This window comes from Trichomycterus rosablanca, chromosome 12 (assembly GCF_030014385.1).
Source record: "Trichomycterus rosablanca isolate fTriRos1 chromosome 12, fTriRos1.hap1, whole genome shotgun sequence".
Classification (NCBI taxonomy): domain Eukaryota; kingdom Metazoa; phylum Chordata; class Actinopteri; order Siluriformes; family Trichomycteridae; genus Trichomycterus; species Trichomycterus rosablanca.
Genome location: NC_085999.1, coordinates 23615195 through 23633045, shown reverse-complemented (window position 1 = coordinate 23633045; position 17851 = coordinate 23615195). Strand labels below are relative to the sequence as shown.

The window sequence follows — 17851 nt, the reverse complement described above, 5'->3', positions numbered from 1 at the left end:
CAATGTACTTTTCTGCATTAATGCTGCCGTCACTGAAGTGTAAATGACCTTTGCCAAGGGCACTGACACAACCCCACACCATGACAGACCCTGGCTTTTGGACTTGTTGCTAATAACAGTCTGGATGGTCCTTTTCATCTTTGGTCCAGAGCACACAATGTCCATTTTTTCTAAAAAAGGACCTGGAATGCTGATTCATCTGACCACAATACACGTTTCCACTGTGTGATGGTCCATCCTAGATGCCTCCGAGCCCAGAGAGGTTGACGCCGCTTCTGGACATGGTCAACATAAGGCTTCTTTTTTGCACAGTAAAGTTATGTGGCATTTGTGCATGTAACTCTGTATTGTAGTGCTTGACAAAGGTTTGCCAAAGTAATCCCTTGCCCATGGGTTATATCAGCTATTGTTGAGTGGCGGTTCTTTATGCAGTGCCATCTGTGGGATCGAAGATTACAGGTGTTCAACTTAAGCTTGCGCCCTTGGCCTTTACGCCCTAAAATCCCTCCTTATTCCTTGAATGGTTTAATGATATTATGTACTGTAGAGGGAGAAATATGCAAATCCCTTCCAATCTTTATTTGATGTACATTGTTTTTAAACATTTCAATAATTTTCTCACACATTTGTTGACCAACTGGAGATCCTCTGATCATCTTTGCTCATCAAAGACTCAGCCTTTCCTGGATGCTGCTTTTGTACCAAACCATGATTACAATCACCTGTTGACATCACCTGTTTGGAATCACATCATTATTTAGTTTTTTCATTACTAGCCCTAAATTGCCACCGTCCCAACTTTTTTGGAATGTGTTGCAGGCCTGAAATGCAAGAATGGAGGTTTATTAACAAATGAACTGAAGTTGAGCAGAAAAAACATGAAATATCTTGGGTTCAAACTGTCTGCAATCAAATAAAAGTCAAAGTAAATGTAAGGAACACTGCATTTTTATTTTATTTGCATTTTCCATACTGTCCCAACTCTTTCTGATTTGGGGTTCTACAAAAATAAAATCCAAAATAAAAATAACACTTTTGATACTTTTTACTAAAACATTTGTTTTTCTTTTTCACTCAATCATTCAATCTCTTTAAATAAGGTAACCACTTAAATAGAACTATTATGGTAGTAATTAACAAATAACACTAGGTTCTTCTAATCTTAATTACTGAACCTTGTTTTTGTTGTGGAGGGGGTCTCTGTTTTAACTACAGGTGCCGTAGTGTGTTTTTTTCCTCACTATTATACTTTCAAATAAAAAAAGAAAATTTTTTTGCTCACCCTGTGCTGTTTATTTCTTTTTTCTCAAAAGCCGTGTTGTCTGCAGTGAATACATACATTCCTAATGGAGCAGTTTGAAAAAGGATGTACTACTTGCACCACAGTTTTTAAGAATACTGTCAGTAAGGTTTTGTTCTGGGTATTTCAGTTTCTTCCACCCTCAAAAATATGCTGAAGATGAACTGGCTTCTCTGGATTTTCACTACTTGAGGATGAGGTAGTAATGTGTTAATGTGTGTTGCATTGATGGATGTCCATGTTTCAGGAGGGAGCTGGGCCCCCTTGCAACACTTACATAAAGTTGATGGTGACTTACTTTTTTCAAATTTGTATTTGAAAGGAGATTTTTTTGGAATACTTAGGCCCACTATTGAAAATGTCTTTGTCTGCTTTTCTGATGCATTCAGTGCAATGTACTGCTATTGCTGCCGTTCGAGTTGGTCATCTTCTGTTAGGATTCGCCCAGCTCTTACCTTTTTACTTTCGTTTTTCCCCGTTTTGGCGTTTTGTTTTCATCCGCGTTTATTTATTCCCCGTTAGTCCGGTCGGGTTTTTGTTCTTGTTAGTGTTTGCGTTGGTTTTTCCTGTTTGGCTCCCTTCTCCCCCTAGCGGCTTGGAGCGGTACTGTTCCCGGAGTTCGCTGCGGAAGCCAGCCAATAGATCGCTGGAGGGCGGACTCTACTCACCTGTGCCTCGTTTACCACCTCATCAACCACTGCATATAAACGCCGGCTTTTCCTCTGCTCTTCGCCAGATTGTCTGCTTGCCACCGCGGTACCGTGACGTCTGACTCCTGAACTACACATTACTCTGTGAGTTTAGTACCTTGTTGCTATTCAAGCCTTTAAACCTTGTTGTTTTTTCCTCTGCTGTCTGCAGCCCAGCGATCCCCACACCACCTGGCTTCCCGGCTTACCTATCGTCTCCTGGATTTGGCTCCTTCGCTCCTTGTGTCCTGGTTCCACTCCTACCTGCCTCTTCGTGTTCCTCCAGACCCTGGACTGCTTGGGACACCTTCCTGCACACCCGGATGAACACCACGGCTCCCCCTGTTCACCTCTCAGACACCCTGCGCCTTCTACCATCAGTACCGCCCCAGCCGCTTCCCCAGTGTTCTCCGTTGTTTGGTTCATTTAGTATTATCTTTCGTTTTGTTAATTCCAATAAAAGCCCCATTACCTACTTGTGGTTCTGACCTTTTTGTGCATCTATTGTTTGGGTTCCCCTCTGCTACGGGTTCACCTGAAACCCCCCCCATAACAGTACAATCTGGCCACTATGGAACCCTCAGATGCACAAACAGGTGAGGACCTTACAGTGGGAATGATCCTGAGCCGCCACAATCAGATGTTAGAGACACTCAACCAGCGGCTCGCGGACCTGACCCAACAGGTTGCCCGTCTAAACCCTCCCAATCCAGTTCCTTCCATTGACCCTCAGGCCCTCATGGGACCGTCCGCGGCTTCGACGGACCCCGCGATCCCTGAGGTCCCGTTGGAGACACCTATCCCTAATCCTGAGCCTTTTCATGGGGACCTGGATAGGTGCCGAGGCTTCCTGTTCCAGTGCCAGTCCATTTTCCGTCAGCGCCCCACCACATTCGCTACTGATGCCAGTAAGGTGGCTTTTATTATAGGTCACCTAAGGGGCAGAGCCCTCTCCTGGGCAGAGGCGGTTCAGTCGCAGGTGGACCCTCGGGCAGGGTCGTTCTCTGACTTCCTTGCCCGATTCAAAACTGTGTTTGACCACCCGGATCATTCGGGGAGCGCATCCGCTCGTCTGTTTTCCCTGCGTCAGGGTTCCCGGTCCGTAGCTGAATACTCGATTGAGTTTTGGACCTTGGCTGCCGACTCTGGGTGGAACGAGGAGGCTCTTCGGGAGGCTTTCCAGAGGGGCCTCATCGATCCCCTGAGGGACGAGTTGGCGGTAAGGGAGGATAGTCCTGACCTTCACTCCCTGGTCGCTCTGGCGATCCGCGTGGACAACCGCCTCCGTGGCCGGCGCCGTGAAAAGACGACCAGACCCGGTCCTGTGTCTCATTTACCCCTTGTTCTGCCCAGTCCCCTGGAGCCCCCTGGTGGCTCTGTTTGTACCCCTTCATCCCTTACACCACAGCCTGAACCCATGCAGTTGGGGCGTGCCCGGCTAGCCCCCGAGGAGCGGGCTCAGCGCTTCAGGACCGGGCAATGTCTTTATTGCGGTCAGGCGGGCCATATTCTGCGGACGTGCCCTGCTCGGCCAAAAGAGGTGGCCCGTCAGTAGCCGTGGGGGTACTAGCGGGCAACTTTCAGCAACCCCCACCACCCAGGCAACTCCACCTCCGCATTCAGGCCACCCTTTGTTGGCACGGTTGTTCGGTCCCTCTCCAGGCCTTAGTAGACTCGGGTGCTGAAGACAACCTGCTCGATGAGGGGCTGGCGGCCCAGACAGGGTGCACCCTACAACCCCTGGATCCCCCAGTCACCGCGTGCGCCCTGGATGGGCAAATTATTGCCCGGGTTACCCACCGCACTACGCCTTTAACCCTTGTCCTCTCGGGAAACCACCGGGAGACTCTCTCTTTTGCTGTTATCAAGGCCCCCCAGACCCCCCTAGTCCTGGGCTACCCTTGGTTGGCGCGCCACAATCCCCATATCGACTGGGCCCTAGGACGAGTGGTGGTTTGGAGCGATTTCTGTCATGCCAACTGTTTGGTCTCAGCCATTCCACAGCCTGGGGACAAGGCTCGCGCCATTCCTCCTGCAGTAACCACTGACCTATCCAACGTGCCCCTGGAGTACCATTACCTCCGTGAGGTTTTCCGGAAAGACCGTGCCCAGTCCCTACCCCCTCACCGACCCTATGATTGCGCCATTGATTTGCTGGCTGGCGCCCCACTGCCTACCAGTCGGCTGTACAACCTCTCTCGTGCCGAAAGGAGTGCGATGGAGAGCTACATTTCCGAGTCCCTCGCCGCCGGGATCATCCGCCCATCGTCCTCCCCCCTGGGGGCGGGGTTCTTCTTCGTGGAGAAAAAGGACAAGACCCTGCGGCCTTGTATTGATTATAGGGGTCTTAATCAAATCACCATTAAGAACCGTTACCCTCTGCCCCTGATTTCCTCTGCTTTTGAACCCCTGCAGGGGGCCACAGTGTTCACCAAGCTCGATCTACGCAACGCTTATCATCTGGTGCGGATCCGGGAGGGCGATGAGTGGAAGACAGCATTCAACACCCCTTTGGGCCACTTCGAGTACCTTGTGATGCCATTTGGGTTGTGCAATGCTCCTGGGGTATTTCAAGCGCTGGTGAACGACGTGCTCAGGGACTACCTCAACCGGTTTGTGTTTGTGTACATAGATGACATTCTAATCTTTTCCAGGTCTCAGGAAGAACACGGAGCACATGTCCGCCAAGTCCTCTCGCGGCTCTTGGAGAATAGACTATTCGTGAAGACGGAGAAGTGTGAGTTTCACGCTGACACTGTGGAATTCCTGGGGGTGATTCTCGAGAGTGGCCGGGTCAGGGCCGACCCCCTCAAGATTTGTGCGGTGACCGAGTGGCCAACTCCCACCTCGCGCAAGGAGCTCCAACGTTTCCTCGGGTTCGCCAACTTCTATAGGCGGTTTATCCGCAATTACAGCCAGGTCGCGGCACCCATCACTCGCCTTACCTCCACCAAGATCCCCTTTACCTGGCCCCCAGAGGCCGAAGAAGCCTTCTCTCGGCTCAAGGCACTGTTTACATCTGCCCCCATTCTCATTCAACCGGACCCCGACGGGCAGTTTATTGTGGAGGTTGATGCGTCTGATACTGGGATAGGGGCAGTCCTATCCCAGCGGGCGGGGCCCGATAACCGGTTGCACCCCTGTGCCTTCTTCTCCCGTCGCCTATCCCCAGCCGAGACCAACTATGACGTCGGCGACCGTGAGCTGCTGGCTGTGAAACTGGCTTTGGAGGAGTGGAGGCACTGGCTGGAGGGGGCCGCTCAGCCCTTTGTTGTCTGGACGGATCATAAGAATCTGTCTTACGTCCAGGCGGCAAAGAGGCTGAACTCTCGGCAGGCTAGATGGGCTCTTTTCTTTGGCCGGTTTGACTTCACGATGACCTACCGGCCTGGGTCGCGTAATGTCAAACCGGACGCTCTCTCTCGCCAGTTCTCCACAGAAGAAGCCCCAACCTGCCCTGGAACTATCCTTCCGCCCAGTCGAGTCGTTGGGTTACTCACGTGGGACATTCGCCGGGTCGTCACCGAGGCCCAGGCACAGGAGCCAGATCCCAGGACGGGACCCCAAACCCGTCTCTTCGTCCCAGCCACAGCTCGCTCTTCCGTCCTACAATGGGCCCATGGATCTCGCATCGCCTGCCATCCTGGAAGTGGTCGCACACTGTCGCTCTTAAAAAGACATTATTGGTGGCCATCCATGGAGACGGACGTTAAGGAGTTTGTGGCTGCCTGTACCACCTGTGCACGTAATAAGGCCTCCCACCAACCTCCTGCGGGGCTTCTACACCCACTTCCGGTCCCAAGTCGCCCATGGTCACACATAGCCCTGGATTTCGTCACTGGTCTACCGGAATCTAATGGAAATAGGGTAATCTTAACCATGGTGGACCGGTTCTCCAAGGCTGTGCATTTTGCGGCCCTGCCCAAGCTTCCTACAGCCTTCCAAACGGCCGAGATGCTAATCAATCTGGTGTTCCGTGTGCATGGGATCCCTGCAGACATCGTGTCAGACCGTGGACCCCAATTTACCTCCCAGGTGTGGAGGACTTTTTGCAAAGCCTTGGGAGCGACTGTCAGTCTCTCGTCCGGCTTCCACCCACAGTCCAATGGGCAGGCGGAGAGAGCAAATCAGGGCCTGGAGGCCGCCCTACGATGCATGGCCGCCCGCAACCCCAGGGGCTGGAGCGCTCACCTTGCCTGGGTCGAGTACGCCCACAATTCCCTGATTTCTTCCGCCACAGGCATATCTCCATTTGAGGCCTCCCTAGGTTATCAACCCCCACTATTCCCCGAGCAAGAGGCTGATGTGGCAGTTCCCTCGGTTGGGCACCATCTCCGTAGGTGCCGAAGGCTCTGGAAGACCACCCGGGCAGCCCTCCTCCGTACACGGGACATCAACCGGCGTTCGGCAGACCGCCATCGGAGACCTGGCCCCACCTATGCTCCTGGTCAGGCCGTGTGGCTGTCCACCACTAATATCCCCCTGCGCTCTGAATCCAAGAAACTCTCCCCCCGCTACATTGGTCCCTACATCATCGAGAACATCATAAACCCCACATCCGTGCGCTTGAAACTCCCTCGCCACATGCGCATCCACCCCACCTTCCACATCTCCCAGCTTAAACCAGTGGCTTTGTCCACATTGAACCCTCCGTCCGACCCCCCACCACCCTCCCGGCTCGTCGACGGGCACCCAGCATTCACGGTTCACCGGTTGTTGGACATTCGTAGGCGTGGCCGAGGTCTCCAGTACTTGGTGGATTGGGAGGGCTACGGGCCAGAGGAACGGTCCTGGGTCCCCCGATCTGCTATCCTCGACTCCAACCTGATCCGAGAATTCCACCGCCTACGCCCTGATAGACCCAGTAGGCCGCCTAGAGGCGGCCGTTGAGGGGGGGGTACTGTTAGGATTCGCCCAGCTCTTACCTTTTTACTTTCGTTTTTCCCCGTTTTGGCGTTTTGTTTTCATCCGCGTTTATTTATTCCCCGTTAGTCCGGTCGGGTTTTTGTTCTTGTTAGTGTTTGCGTTGGTTTTTCCTGTTTGGCTCCCTTCTCCCCCTAGCGGCTTGGAGCGGTACTGTTCCCGGAGTTCGCTGCGGAAGCCAGCCAATAGATCGCTGGAGGGCGGACTCTACTCACCTGTGCCTCGTTTACCACCTCATCAACCACTGCATATAAACGCCGGCTTTTCCTCTGCTCTTCGCCAGATTGTCTGCTTGCCACCGCGGTACCGTGACGTCTGACTCCTGAACTACACATTACTCTGTGAGTTTAGTACCTTGTTGCTATTCAAGCCTTTAAACCTTGTTGTTTTTTCCTCTGCTGTCTGCAGCCCAGCGATCCCCACACCACCTGGCTTCCCGGCTTACCTATCGTCTCCTGGATTTGGCTCCTTCGCTCCTTGTGTCCTGGTTCCACTCCTACCTGCCTCTTCGTGTTCCTCCAGACCCTGGACTGCTTGGGACACCTTCCTGCACACCCGGATGAACACCACGGCTCCCCCTGTTCACCTCTCAGACACCCTGCGCCTTCTACCATCAGTACCGCCCCAGCCGCTTCCCCAGTGTTCTCCGTTGTTTGGTTCATTTAGTATTATCTTTCGTTTTGTTAATTCCAATAAAAGCCCCATTACCTACTTGTGGTTCTGACCTTTTTGTGCATCTATTGTTTGGGTTCCCCTCTGCTACGGGTTCACCTGAAACCCCCCCCATAACATCTTCTAGACCTTCATCAGTGGTCACAGGACGCTGCCCATGGGGCGCTGTTGGCTGGATATTTTTGGTTGGTGTTTAAATACTCCATCAGCATTGCTATGTCTTATCCACTCATACAAGCACAACACACACTAACACACCACCACCATGTCAGTGTCACTGCAGTGCTAAGAATGATCCACCACCCAAATAATACCTGCTCTGTAGTGGTCCTGTGGGGGTTCCGGACCATTGAAGAGCAGAATGAAAGCAAGCTAAAAAGGTATGTAGAGAAACAGATGGACTACAGTCAGTAATTTTAGAACTACAAAGTGCTCCTATATGGTAAGTGGAGCTGATAAAATGGACAGTGAGTGTAGAAACAAGGAGGTGGTCATAATGTTATGCCTGATCGGTGTATTTCTACACACACGCCCCAGAATGCAAAAAAGAACTCCCAGTGACGGTCACAAAACCCTTGTAATAAAGATATTTAAATAAAAAATGAGAAAAGATGTTTTAATGCATTGTCTAACAAGCTTATAATTTTGTCCATGTACTTTTGACCACATACATTTATGAACCACATCTGTATAACTATTAAGTAAATAGCTCTTGTGTATGTAAACTAAGATCTTCTGTATTTCCTATCACTGGAGGCTTTGTTCCAAGTGTGTTGGTCCTCATTAGTATGTGTGTGTGATCTGTTTTCTTTGATCATCTTTCTCTGTTGGTATTTTGTGCATCACAGTATATGCACACATGATGAAAGCACCTCATTAAATGTTACGTGCTGTTATACATCAAGGATATTAAAGTGTCTACATACATGAGAATCTGCAAGTCTTGCAATGTACAAAGGTGCTAGATATAACTTATTTTAGGTTAAGTGTTTTGGGTTTTTGCAGTTTCTTAGACTTCTTCTTTGATTTTTCCTTTCAGGGTTTCTTTGTGTCCATAATCTACTGTTTCTGCAATGGAGAGGTGAGTTAAATCTGAAATTGCACAAGATTCATTGCACAGGCTGATTCCTACTCAAACCTGCATTCTAAACTTGCTGTCTAATGAAATCTCCCTCAGGTACAGACAGAAATCAAGAAGACCTGGACTCGCTGGAATCTAGCTTTTGAGTGGAAGGGACCAGTGGTGTGTGGGAGTTACCGTTATGGCTCTGTACCGATGGGCCTCAACAACAGCACCAGTAGCCAGTCGCAACTGGCCACAGGAGCACACGCCACCCGCTCCACTACGCTCTTCTCCAGTCGCGTGTACCGCAGCACTGCAGCACCCTCCATCTCAGCCCACATGGATCTGCCAGGTTATGTACTTAACAATTCTGACGCTGACAGCCTTCCACCCTCCATCCCTGAGGAGTCAGTGGACAGTGCCAAGCAGGTGGATGACATTCTGCTGAAAGAGTCGCTTCCTGCTTTGGCCAGCAGTGGTCCTGAGGACGATGAGGAGACATTGTAGATGAATATATCTGAGTGAGAAAACATCTTCCAGATCATAATACTTGATGTTGTAATGAGTTGGATGACTGCACACATTATGATGATAATATGAAAGATCAAGCAGCTTTGCTATTGTTTGATTACAGTGCATGGGAAGTATGGTTTACTATGAAACAAGCTCAGACCTCTGTGAACTGTGAACCTTTTCAAATAGTCCTTTTTGACACTGGAAGTTTTCTGATGAGTTTGTTTATTTTGTTTTTAATTTTAATACCCATCCTTAAAAAAATTTAAAATTAAAGAGTTACCTGGAATGTGTTTTACTCCCTCTGTAAGTATCCCAAAAAATTCTTTATAAAAAACATACTGTAGCTTTATACATGAATAAAAATGTATTTGAACAAAATGCAGTGCCTGTCTTTAAAAATAAAATATACAACCCTAAATCAGAAAAAGTTATGACAGTATGGAAAATGCAAATAAAAAAAAAATGCAGTGTTCCTCACATTTACTTTGACTTTCATTTGATTGCAGACAGTTTGAACCCAATATATTTCATGTTCTATTTGCTCTACTTCATTTCATTTGTTAATATACCTCAATTTCTGCATTTCAGGCCTGCAACACATTCCAAAAATAGTTGGGACAGGGGCAATTTAGGGCTAGTAATGAGGTGAAAAAACTAAATAATGATGTGATTCCAAACAGGTGATGTCAACAGGTGATGGTTTGTTTGTTTGTTTATTAGGATTTTAATGTCATGTTTTACACTTTTGGTTACATTCATGACAGGAATGATAGTTTATCTTCACACAAGGTTCATCAGTTCACAAGGTTATATTGAACACAGTCATGGACAATTTAGTGTCTCCAATTTACCTCACTTGCATGTTTTTGGACTGTGGGAGGAAACCGGAGCTCCCGGAGTAAACCCATGCAGACACGGGGAGAACATGCAAACTCCACACAGAAAGGACCCAGACCGCCCCACCTGGGGATCGAACCCAGGACCTTCTTGCTGTGAGGCGACAGTGCTACCCACTTAGCCACCGTGCCGCCCAACAGGTGATTGTAATCATGGTTTGGTAACTTTGATAAGTAAAGATGATCAGAGGATCTCCAGTTTGTCAACAAATGTGTGAGAACATTATTGAAATGTTTAAAAACAATGTACCTCAAAGAAAGATTGGAAGGGATTTGCATATTTCTCCCTTTACAGTGCATAATATCATTAAACGATTCAAGGAAACAGGAGGAATTTCAGTGTGTAAAGGCCAAGGGTGCAAGCTTAAGCTGAACGCCCATGATCTTCGATCACTCAGACGGCACTGCATCAAGAACCGCCACTCAACAATAGCTGATATAACCACATGGGCAAGGGATTACTTTGGCAAACCTTTGCCAAGCACTGCAATATGGAGTTACATGGCATGGCTGCGGAAGAAGAGGGTATGAGTACTGGACTGGCCTGCCTGCAGTCCTGACCTGTCCCCAACAGAGAATGTGTGGAGAATTTTGAAACGAAAAATGAGACGACGACCCCGTACTGTTGCACATCTTAAGACGTGTTTGCAGGAAGAATGGGACAAAATAAAAGCTGAAACACTAAATCACTTGGTATCCTCGGTGCCAAAACGTATTTTAAGTGTGGTGAAAAGGAATGGCAACATTACAAAGTGGTAAATGCTTTACTGTCCCAACCTTTGCAGGCTTGTTGCAGGCCTGAAATGCAGCAATGGATGTTTATTAATAAATGAAATGAAGTTGACCAGACAAAACATGAAAATATCTCATCCTGTTCATCCTGTCTGCAATTAAATAAAAGTCAAAGTAAATGTAAGAAACTCTGTGTTGTTGTTGTTTTTTTTGTTATTTGCATTTTCCATTCTGTCCCAACTTTTTCAGATTTTGGGTTGTAGTTAATCTGGTAGAAAAAAAAACATTTTCCAAAATGCTCTTGAACAGTTTTCACAGCCAATTTTATGTATCGTTTATGTCTTTAATCACAGTGGCAATTCTGAAAATATAAAGTTCCCTAAAATAGCAATTGCTTCTGTCATAATGAATGATTCAAAATCATTAAACAAGGCATTAAAGCACAGAAAGACAGCATGATAAGAAGGAAGAAAAACATTCCCTTTTTTCTATTTTTTTATGCATTTTCTCCCATTTTTCCCCCGATTTAGCATTGTCAATTTGTCTTCCTCTACTGGGGATCCCTGATTGCATTTGAGGAGGGTATATTTTCTGCTCACTGCACAGTCCTTAGCAGACAACCTTTTTATCGCCCATGCACTCTGTCTGCTAATCAGGGTCCTTGCAAATAGCCCGGTCATCCCGCCAATTACTCTCGGCTGCAGACACTGCCAATTATGCCTGGTAGATGGTGCCCAGCCAACCGGTAGCAGCGCCGAGATTCGAACCGAGGAATTCAGAATCTCTGCGCTGGTTTGCTAGCAGAATATCCCGCTGCACCACCTGCACCTTTTATATACCCAAATGTTTGTGTCCTTGTAGGACAGTGGAAAATTCCATCATTAACAGAGAGGACATAGGAACTGGTCTAAACTAACAAGAACAGGGTTTGGAGGTCATGAAGTGCAACTGGTGCACTTCCAGTAACATTCCATTGCAGCAGTGTTCTTGGAATATTGAAATAAAACTACTGGCAATCATGCCCTAAGCATATCTACATGTTCTCAGTAGTAATTGGTTATCTATTAATGCTTCTAATGTAAAGTAACATATGTTTTTCCACAAGACCCAGACTGCTAGTAACATTAGTGCCTGAGTTCTGGGTGTTCGAATCCCGGGCTGGGTTCACAAATACAGAAGGCTTATGGCATTATGTGAACATAGCCACTGGGGGGACACATCAGTGCACCCTTAGTGCTGGTCCCAAGCCTGGATAAATAGAATGTTTGCTTCATGAGGGACATCCGGCATAAAACTGTGCCAAATCAAATATGCAGTCAAATGATCGACTGTGGCAACCCCTCATTAACATTAATAATTAAAGAAAAAACTAGTAGGATCCTGTGCAATCTAAGAACCATTAAGAAATTAAATTAAAAGCTTCTAAGACACTGGTGTTACTGTCCATGTTTTTTCTTCCTTTTTTGCACCCAGTTTGTCATTTCTAATATCCTATCGTAGAACCACTGCCGTTTGCACTACCCCTGTTCTGGTACAGAAAAGCTGCAGGTCATTTTTGTACTGCCAGAGTCCACACAGAGCAGTACCATGCACAGAGAGACATGATATGTTTCTTGTAACGTCCTCATTAAGCTCTCAGACCAGCTCTGGGGCTCAGTCATGTTTGACATTGTCATGATATAACAATCTCCCATGCCAGAATGGTTGGAGAAAAAAGACTGGGGTGTTCAAACCCAACAAATCTGTACCTACTGTCAAGCACGGTAGTGGTATTATTATGCTCTGGAACTGTTTTGTACAACTTCACAATTTCAAACTGTCAGCCAGGAAGTGGAATCTTCGATTCACTTGGGGGTACAAGAAGTTAAATGGGGAGACACATCAAAGTGGGTTTGAAATGGCCTGTCTATAGAAGTAATGCCAATTCTATAAAGAATACGCATCAAGCCCCTGCCAGAAAACTATCAAAAACGGTTAAACTTAACCACCTTTGACAGGTAGAACAGAGATCTACCCAGATCTGACAGAAGATTGTTGATGATACATAAGCAGATATTCACTGTGATTCATGTACAGTGGTACCTTGTAACTCAATGTCTCCTATACTCAAAATCTTTGAAACTCAATGCCCTTTGTCAAGAAATGTGTACCCTTAAATTAGACATTTTCCTTAAACTCAACGTGTGTGAGACTGTCGTTTGTTCAGCACTTGGCTTGAGAGGTGCGGTAAAACGTCATCAAAGTGCTAATATGAGACGAATCTGCATTTGTGTGGAATAACTGTCAAATTCACTCTGAAAGCATCCACATGTATCGGTGTTTAGCTGGATTTTTCTCCTGTTTCACTTTTAAACTCGTGTTATAGCTCGGGGTTCTAAGAAATTGTGAGAATCAGCTTTTTTTTACTAAAACGCTTATCATTAAAAAAAGCTTAACGTGACTTAATGTATTAAAAGACTGACATAGAAACACTAAACTCTCTTAATTATTACTGCTCATAAGTTCTCTCCACTAATGAAATTCCTCCCTCGTTTTAGCACAGTAAGTCACGTTAAGCTTTGTGCACCGGCACACTCCATAGAAAATATTGACACAGCCAGCGCAAAAGCTATTGTGCCATTTCTTATGTGAATGCGCCTTTACTGAATGAAATACAGTATTCCAAGATGAAACATCTCAATGATTAAGAAGCATAGGAAAACAATAAAGAAGTAAAGTGCAGGTTTATTGTATTTTTTATTCATTTTTAACTGTTTTTCAATTTTTTTCAGTGTTTTTTATATTATATGTGTGCTATTCAGTCTATAAGTGTCAAAAACAACCTCATTATTTTACATTAGCCTAAAATATATGCAGATCCACGGGACCATGGAACGCATTAACAGGTTTCCCAAACATCCCTATGGGAAAAAATACCTTGTAACTCAACGCCTTAAAAACTCAACACCACTCCCAGAACCGATTGACGAGTTTCATGGTACCACTGTATATGAACAGTATATATATATTTCTTATATTACAGAGCATTTTTATCCAGCAGATTTTGTCATGTTTACAGAAAACCCACAACAGGGTGCTGAGATATCACAGCATAGCCCATCACCAGTACAGGTTTTTTGTTATTTAATTTAAATAAAAAACTTTATCAGTGTGGCATAAATAGGCATAAATAACATGAAAATAGTTCTAACCATCAAAATATTGTGTTCTACATGTAATTCATGATTCCCCAATGTCCAGCACTACTTTATGAATTTCTTCCAAAAAGCCACCTACCATTACCTACCATCCAATACTGTGTCAACAGGTTTATGCTGTGCTTGACTGGTCTGGTTAATTTGGAAGCTTCATTTGACAGACCATGAAGTTGCACTGAAAGGTGCAAACACAAATAATAACTCAGATGATCCACAAGCTAGAAGATATGGCATTTGTAGCACAAATATCAACAATTTTTCTTCTACACTAAATGGTCAAAAGTATGAAGCCACCTGACTACGTTAGTTGGTCATCCTATTTCAAAACCATGGGCATTAAAATAACCTCTACTCTCCTCTGAGAAGAAGGCCCAGAATATGTTGAAGTATATATAATTTATTTAACACATTTGGGTGGCGCAACAGACTATTACATTAGCCCACCACCACTTAGATCTGGGTTCAAATCGGTTGGCCAGGCATCTAAACAGACATGTACAGTGTATCACAAAAGTGAGTACACCCCTCACATTTCTGCAGATATTTAAGTATATCTTTTCATGGGAACACACTGACAAAATGACACTTTGACACAATGAAAAGTAGTCTGTGTGCAGCTTATATAACAGTGTAAATTTATTCTTCCCTCAAAATAACTCAATATACAGCCATTAATGTCCAAACCACCGGCAACAAAAGTCAGTACACCCCCAAGAGACTACACCCCTAAATGTCCAAATTGAGCACTGCTTGTCATTTTCCCTCCAAAATGTCATGTGACTCGTTAGTGTTACTAGGTCTCAGGTGTGCATAGGGAGCAGGTGTGTTCAATTTAGTAGTACAGCTCTCACACTCTCTCATACTGGTCACTGAAAGTTCCAACATGGCACCTCATGGCAAAGAACTCTCTGAGGATCTTAAAAGATGAATTGTTGCGCTACATGAAGATGGCCAAGGCTACAAGAAGATTGCCAACACCCTGAAACTGAGCTGCAGCACAGTGGCCAAGATCATCCAGCGTTTTAAAAGAGCAGGGTCCACTCAGAACAGACAGAACAGTTGGTCGTCCAAAGAAGCAGAGTGCACGTGCTCAGCGTCACATCCAACTGCTGTCTTTGAAAGATAGGCGCAGGAGTGCTGTCAGCATTGCTGCAGAGATTGAAAAGGTGGGGGGTCAGCCTGTCAGTGCTCAGACCATACGCCGCACACTACATCAAATTGGTCTGCATGGCTGTCACCCCAGAAGGAAGCCTCTTCTGAAGTCTCTACACAAGAAAGCCCGCAAACAGTTTGCTGAAGACATGTCAACAAAGGAGATGGATTACTGGAACCATGTCCTATGGTCTGATGAGTCTGATAAGTGTGTCATGCCTACAGTCAAGCATGGTGTTGGGAATGCCATGGTCTGGTGCTGCATGAGTGCAGCAGGTGTTGGGGAGTTACATTTCATTGAGGGACACATGAACTCCAAGATGTACTGTGAAATACTGAAGCAGAGCATGATCCCCTCCCTCCGGAAACTGGGTCGCAGGGCAGTGTTCCAGCATGATAATGACCCCAAACACACCTCTAAGACGACCACTGCTTTATTGAAGAGGCTGAGGGTAAAGGTGATGGACTGGCCAAGCATGTCTCCAGACCTAAACCCAATAGAACATCTCAAGCGGAAGGTGGAGGAGCGCAAAGTCTCGAATATCCGCCAGCTCCGTGATGTCGTCATGGAGGAGTGGAAAAGCATTCCAGTGGCAACCTGTGAAGCTCTGGTAAACTCCATGCCCAGGAGAGTTAAGGCAGTTCTGGGAAATAATGGTGGCCACACAAAATATTGACACTTCAGGAACTTTCACTAAGGGGTGTACTCACTTTTTATGCCAGTGGTTTAGACATTAATGGCTGTATATTGAGTTATTTTGAGGGAAGAATAAATTTACACTGTTATATAAGCTGCACACAGACTACTTTTCATTGTGTCAAAGTGTCATTTTGTCAGTGTTGTCCCATGAAAAGATATACTTAAATATCTGCATAAATGTGAGCGGTGTACTCACTTTTGTGATACACTGTATGTTAGTGAGGGGAATATTGGTAAGCCTTGCGATAGATTGGCGTCCTGTCCAAGCACCTGAATACGAAAAGTCGTATCTACAGTGGTGTTCAAAAAATAGCAGTGATTTTAAAAAAGCGAATAAAGCACAAACTCATTATAATAACTTTTATTTCCATAAATGCAAATGCACTGAAAGTACTACACTTTCAATTCTAAATCAAAACATTAACAACATTTAGCCAGTTTGTGTTAATCCTTTACAGAAAATTAAGAAAAATTAATATTAGGCTCTTCAAAAAAATAGCTGAAAATGTTTGAGGTTTCACTTTACTTTAAATTACTGAACTAATATTTAGTGGCATTACAATTGTTTCCGAGATCTGTGTTGCATGGAGTCGACCAACTTCTGGCACCTCTGAACAGGTATTCCAGTCCAGGATGATTAGACTACATTCCACAGTTCTTCTGCAATTTTGGGTTTTGCCTAAAAAAAACTTGTTTCAGATATCAGCCCACAAGTTCTCTATGGGATTGAAGTCAGGGGATTGGGCTGGCCACTCTATTACCTCAATCTTGTTTGTCTGTAACCAAGATGTTTTGGGTCATTGTCATGTTGAAACACCCATTTTAAGGACAACATGATCTCCTCAAGTATTCTGATATATTTAAATTGATTCATGATCCCTCGTCTATGATAAATAGGCATAACACCATGGTATGAGAAACATCCCCATATCATAATTTTGTACCACTATGCTTTACTGTCTTCACAGTGTACTTTGGCTTGAATTCAGTGCTCGAGGGTCGTCTGACATACTGTCTACAGCCACTAGACCCAAAAAAAAACAATTTTGCTTTCACCAGTCCACAAAATGTTGAGCCGTTTCTCTTTGGACCAGTCAATGTGTTCCTTGGCAAATTTTAACCCATTCAGAACACATCTTTTTCTAAACAACAGAACTTTGCAAGGAGTTCTTGCTGGTAAATTGGCTCCACTTAATCATCTTCTGTACTCACTGGTAACTTCAGATGTTCCTTGACCTTTTTGGAGGTGATCATTGGCTGAGCCTTTGCCATTTTGGCTATTCTTCAATCCTTTCGAAAAGTAGTTCCACGCTTCCTTACGCGTCTTTCAGGTTTTGGTTTTCACTTCAAGGCATTTGAGATCATTTTAGCTGAGCAGCCTATAATCTGCTGCACTTCTCTGTATGTTTTTCCCTCTACAATCAACTTTTTAATCAAACTACGCTGTTTATCAGAACAATGTCTGGAACAACCCATTTTACCCAGTATTTCAAAAGAAAATGTGCTATGACCAACCTGTGCAATATTTGCCACCCTCCTACCTTAAATAAGGGCCAAAATGGACACACCTGTTCTTCTGCAGAATGAATGACTTCACCAATTAAACTCCTCACTGCTATTATTTTGAACAACCCCCTTTCAATCAATGCTTCAATTACTCAGAATGAGCGGCATGTACAGTGTATCACAAAAGTGAGTACACCCCTCACATTTCTGCAGATATTTAAGTATATCTTTTCATGGGACAACACTGACAAAATGACACTTTGACACAATGAAAAGTAGTCTGTGTGCAGCTTATATAACAGTGTAAATTTATTCTTCCCTCAAAATAACTCAATATACAGCCATTAATGTCTAAACCACCGGCAACAAAAGTGAGTACACCCCTTAGTGAAAGTTCCTGAAGTGTCAATATTTTGTGTGGCCACCATTATTTCCCAGAACTGCCTTAACTCTCCTGGGCATGGAGTTTACCAGCGCTTCACAGGTTGCCACTGGAATGCTTTTC

At 45.4% G+C, this 17851-nt stretch overlaps 2 protein-coding genes across 2 annotated transcripts in view; both read left to right on the top strand.

The window, feature by feature from the left end:
• Nucleotides 1–9459, top strand: part of pth2ra (parathyroid hormone 2 receptor a) — a 172014-nt gene extending 162555 nt beyond the window's left edge. The window contains exons 11-12 of the mRNA XM_063005758.1: nucleotides 8624–8665; nucleotides 8762–9459. Coding sequence (XP_062861828.1) covers nucleotides 8624–8665; nucleotides 8762–9154 — 435 coding nt within the window. The 3' untranslated portion in view covers nucleotides 9155–9459. The remainder of the gene's footprint in view (nucleotides 1–8623; nucleotides 8666–8761) is intronic.
• Nucleotides 1659–2477, top strand: LOC134324688 (uncharacterized). The gene is made up of 2 exons (XM_063006612.1): nucleotides 1659–2056; nucleotides 2162–2477. The coding sequence occupies exons 1-2, from the start codon at nucleotides 1659–1661 to the stop codon at nucleotides 2475–2477; spliced, it is 714 nt and encodes a 237-aa protein (XP_062862682.1).
• Nucleotides 9460–17851: the final 8392 nt, after the last annotated feature.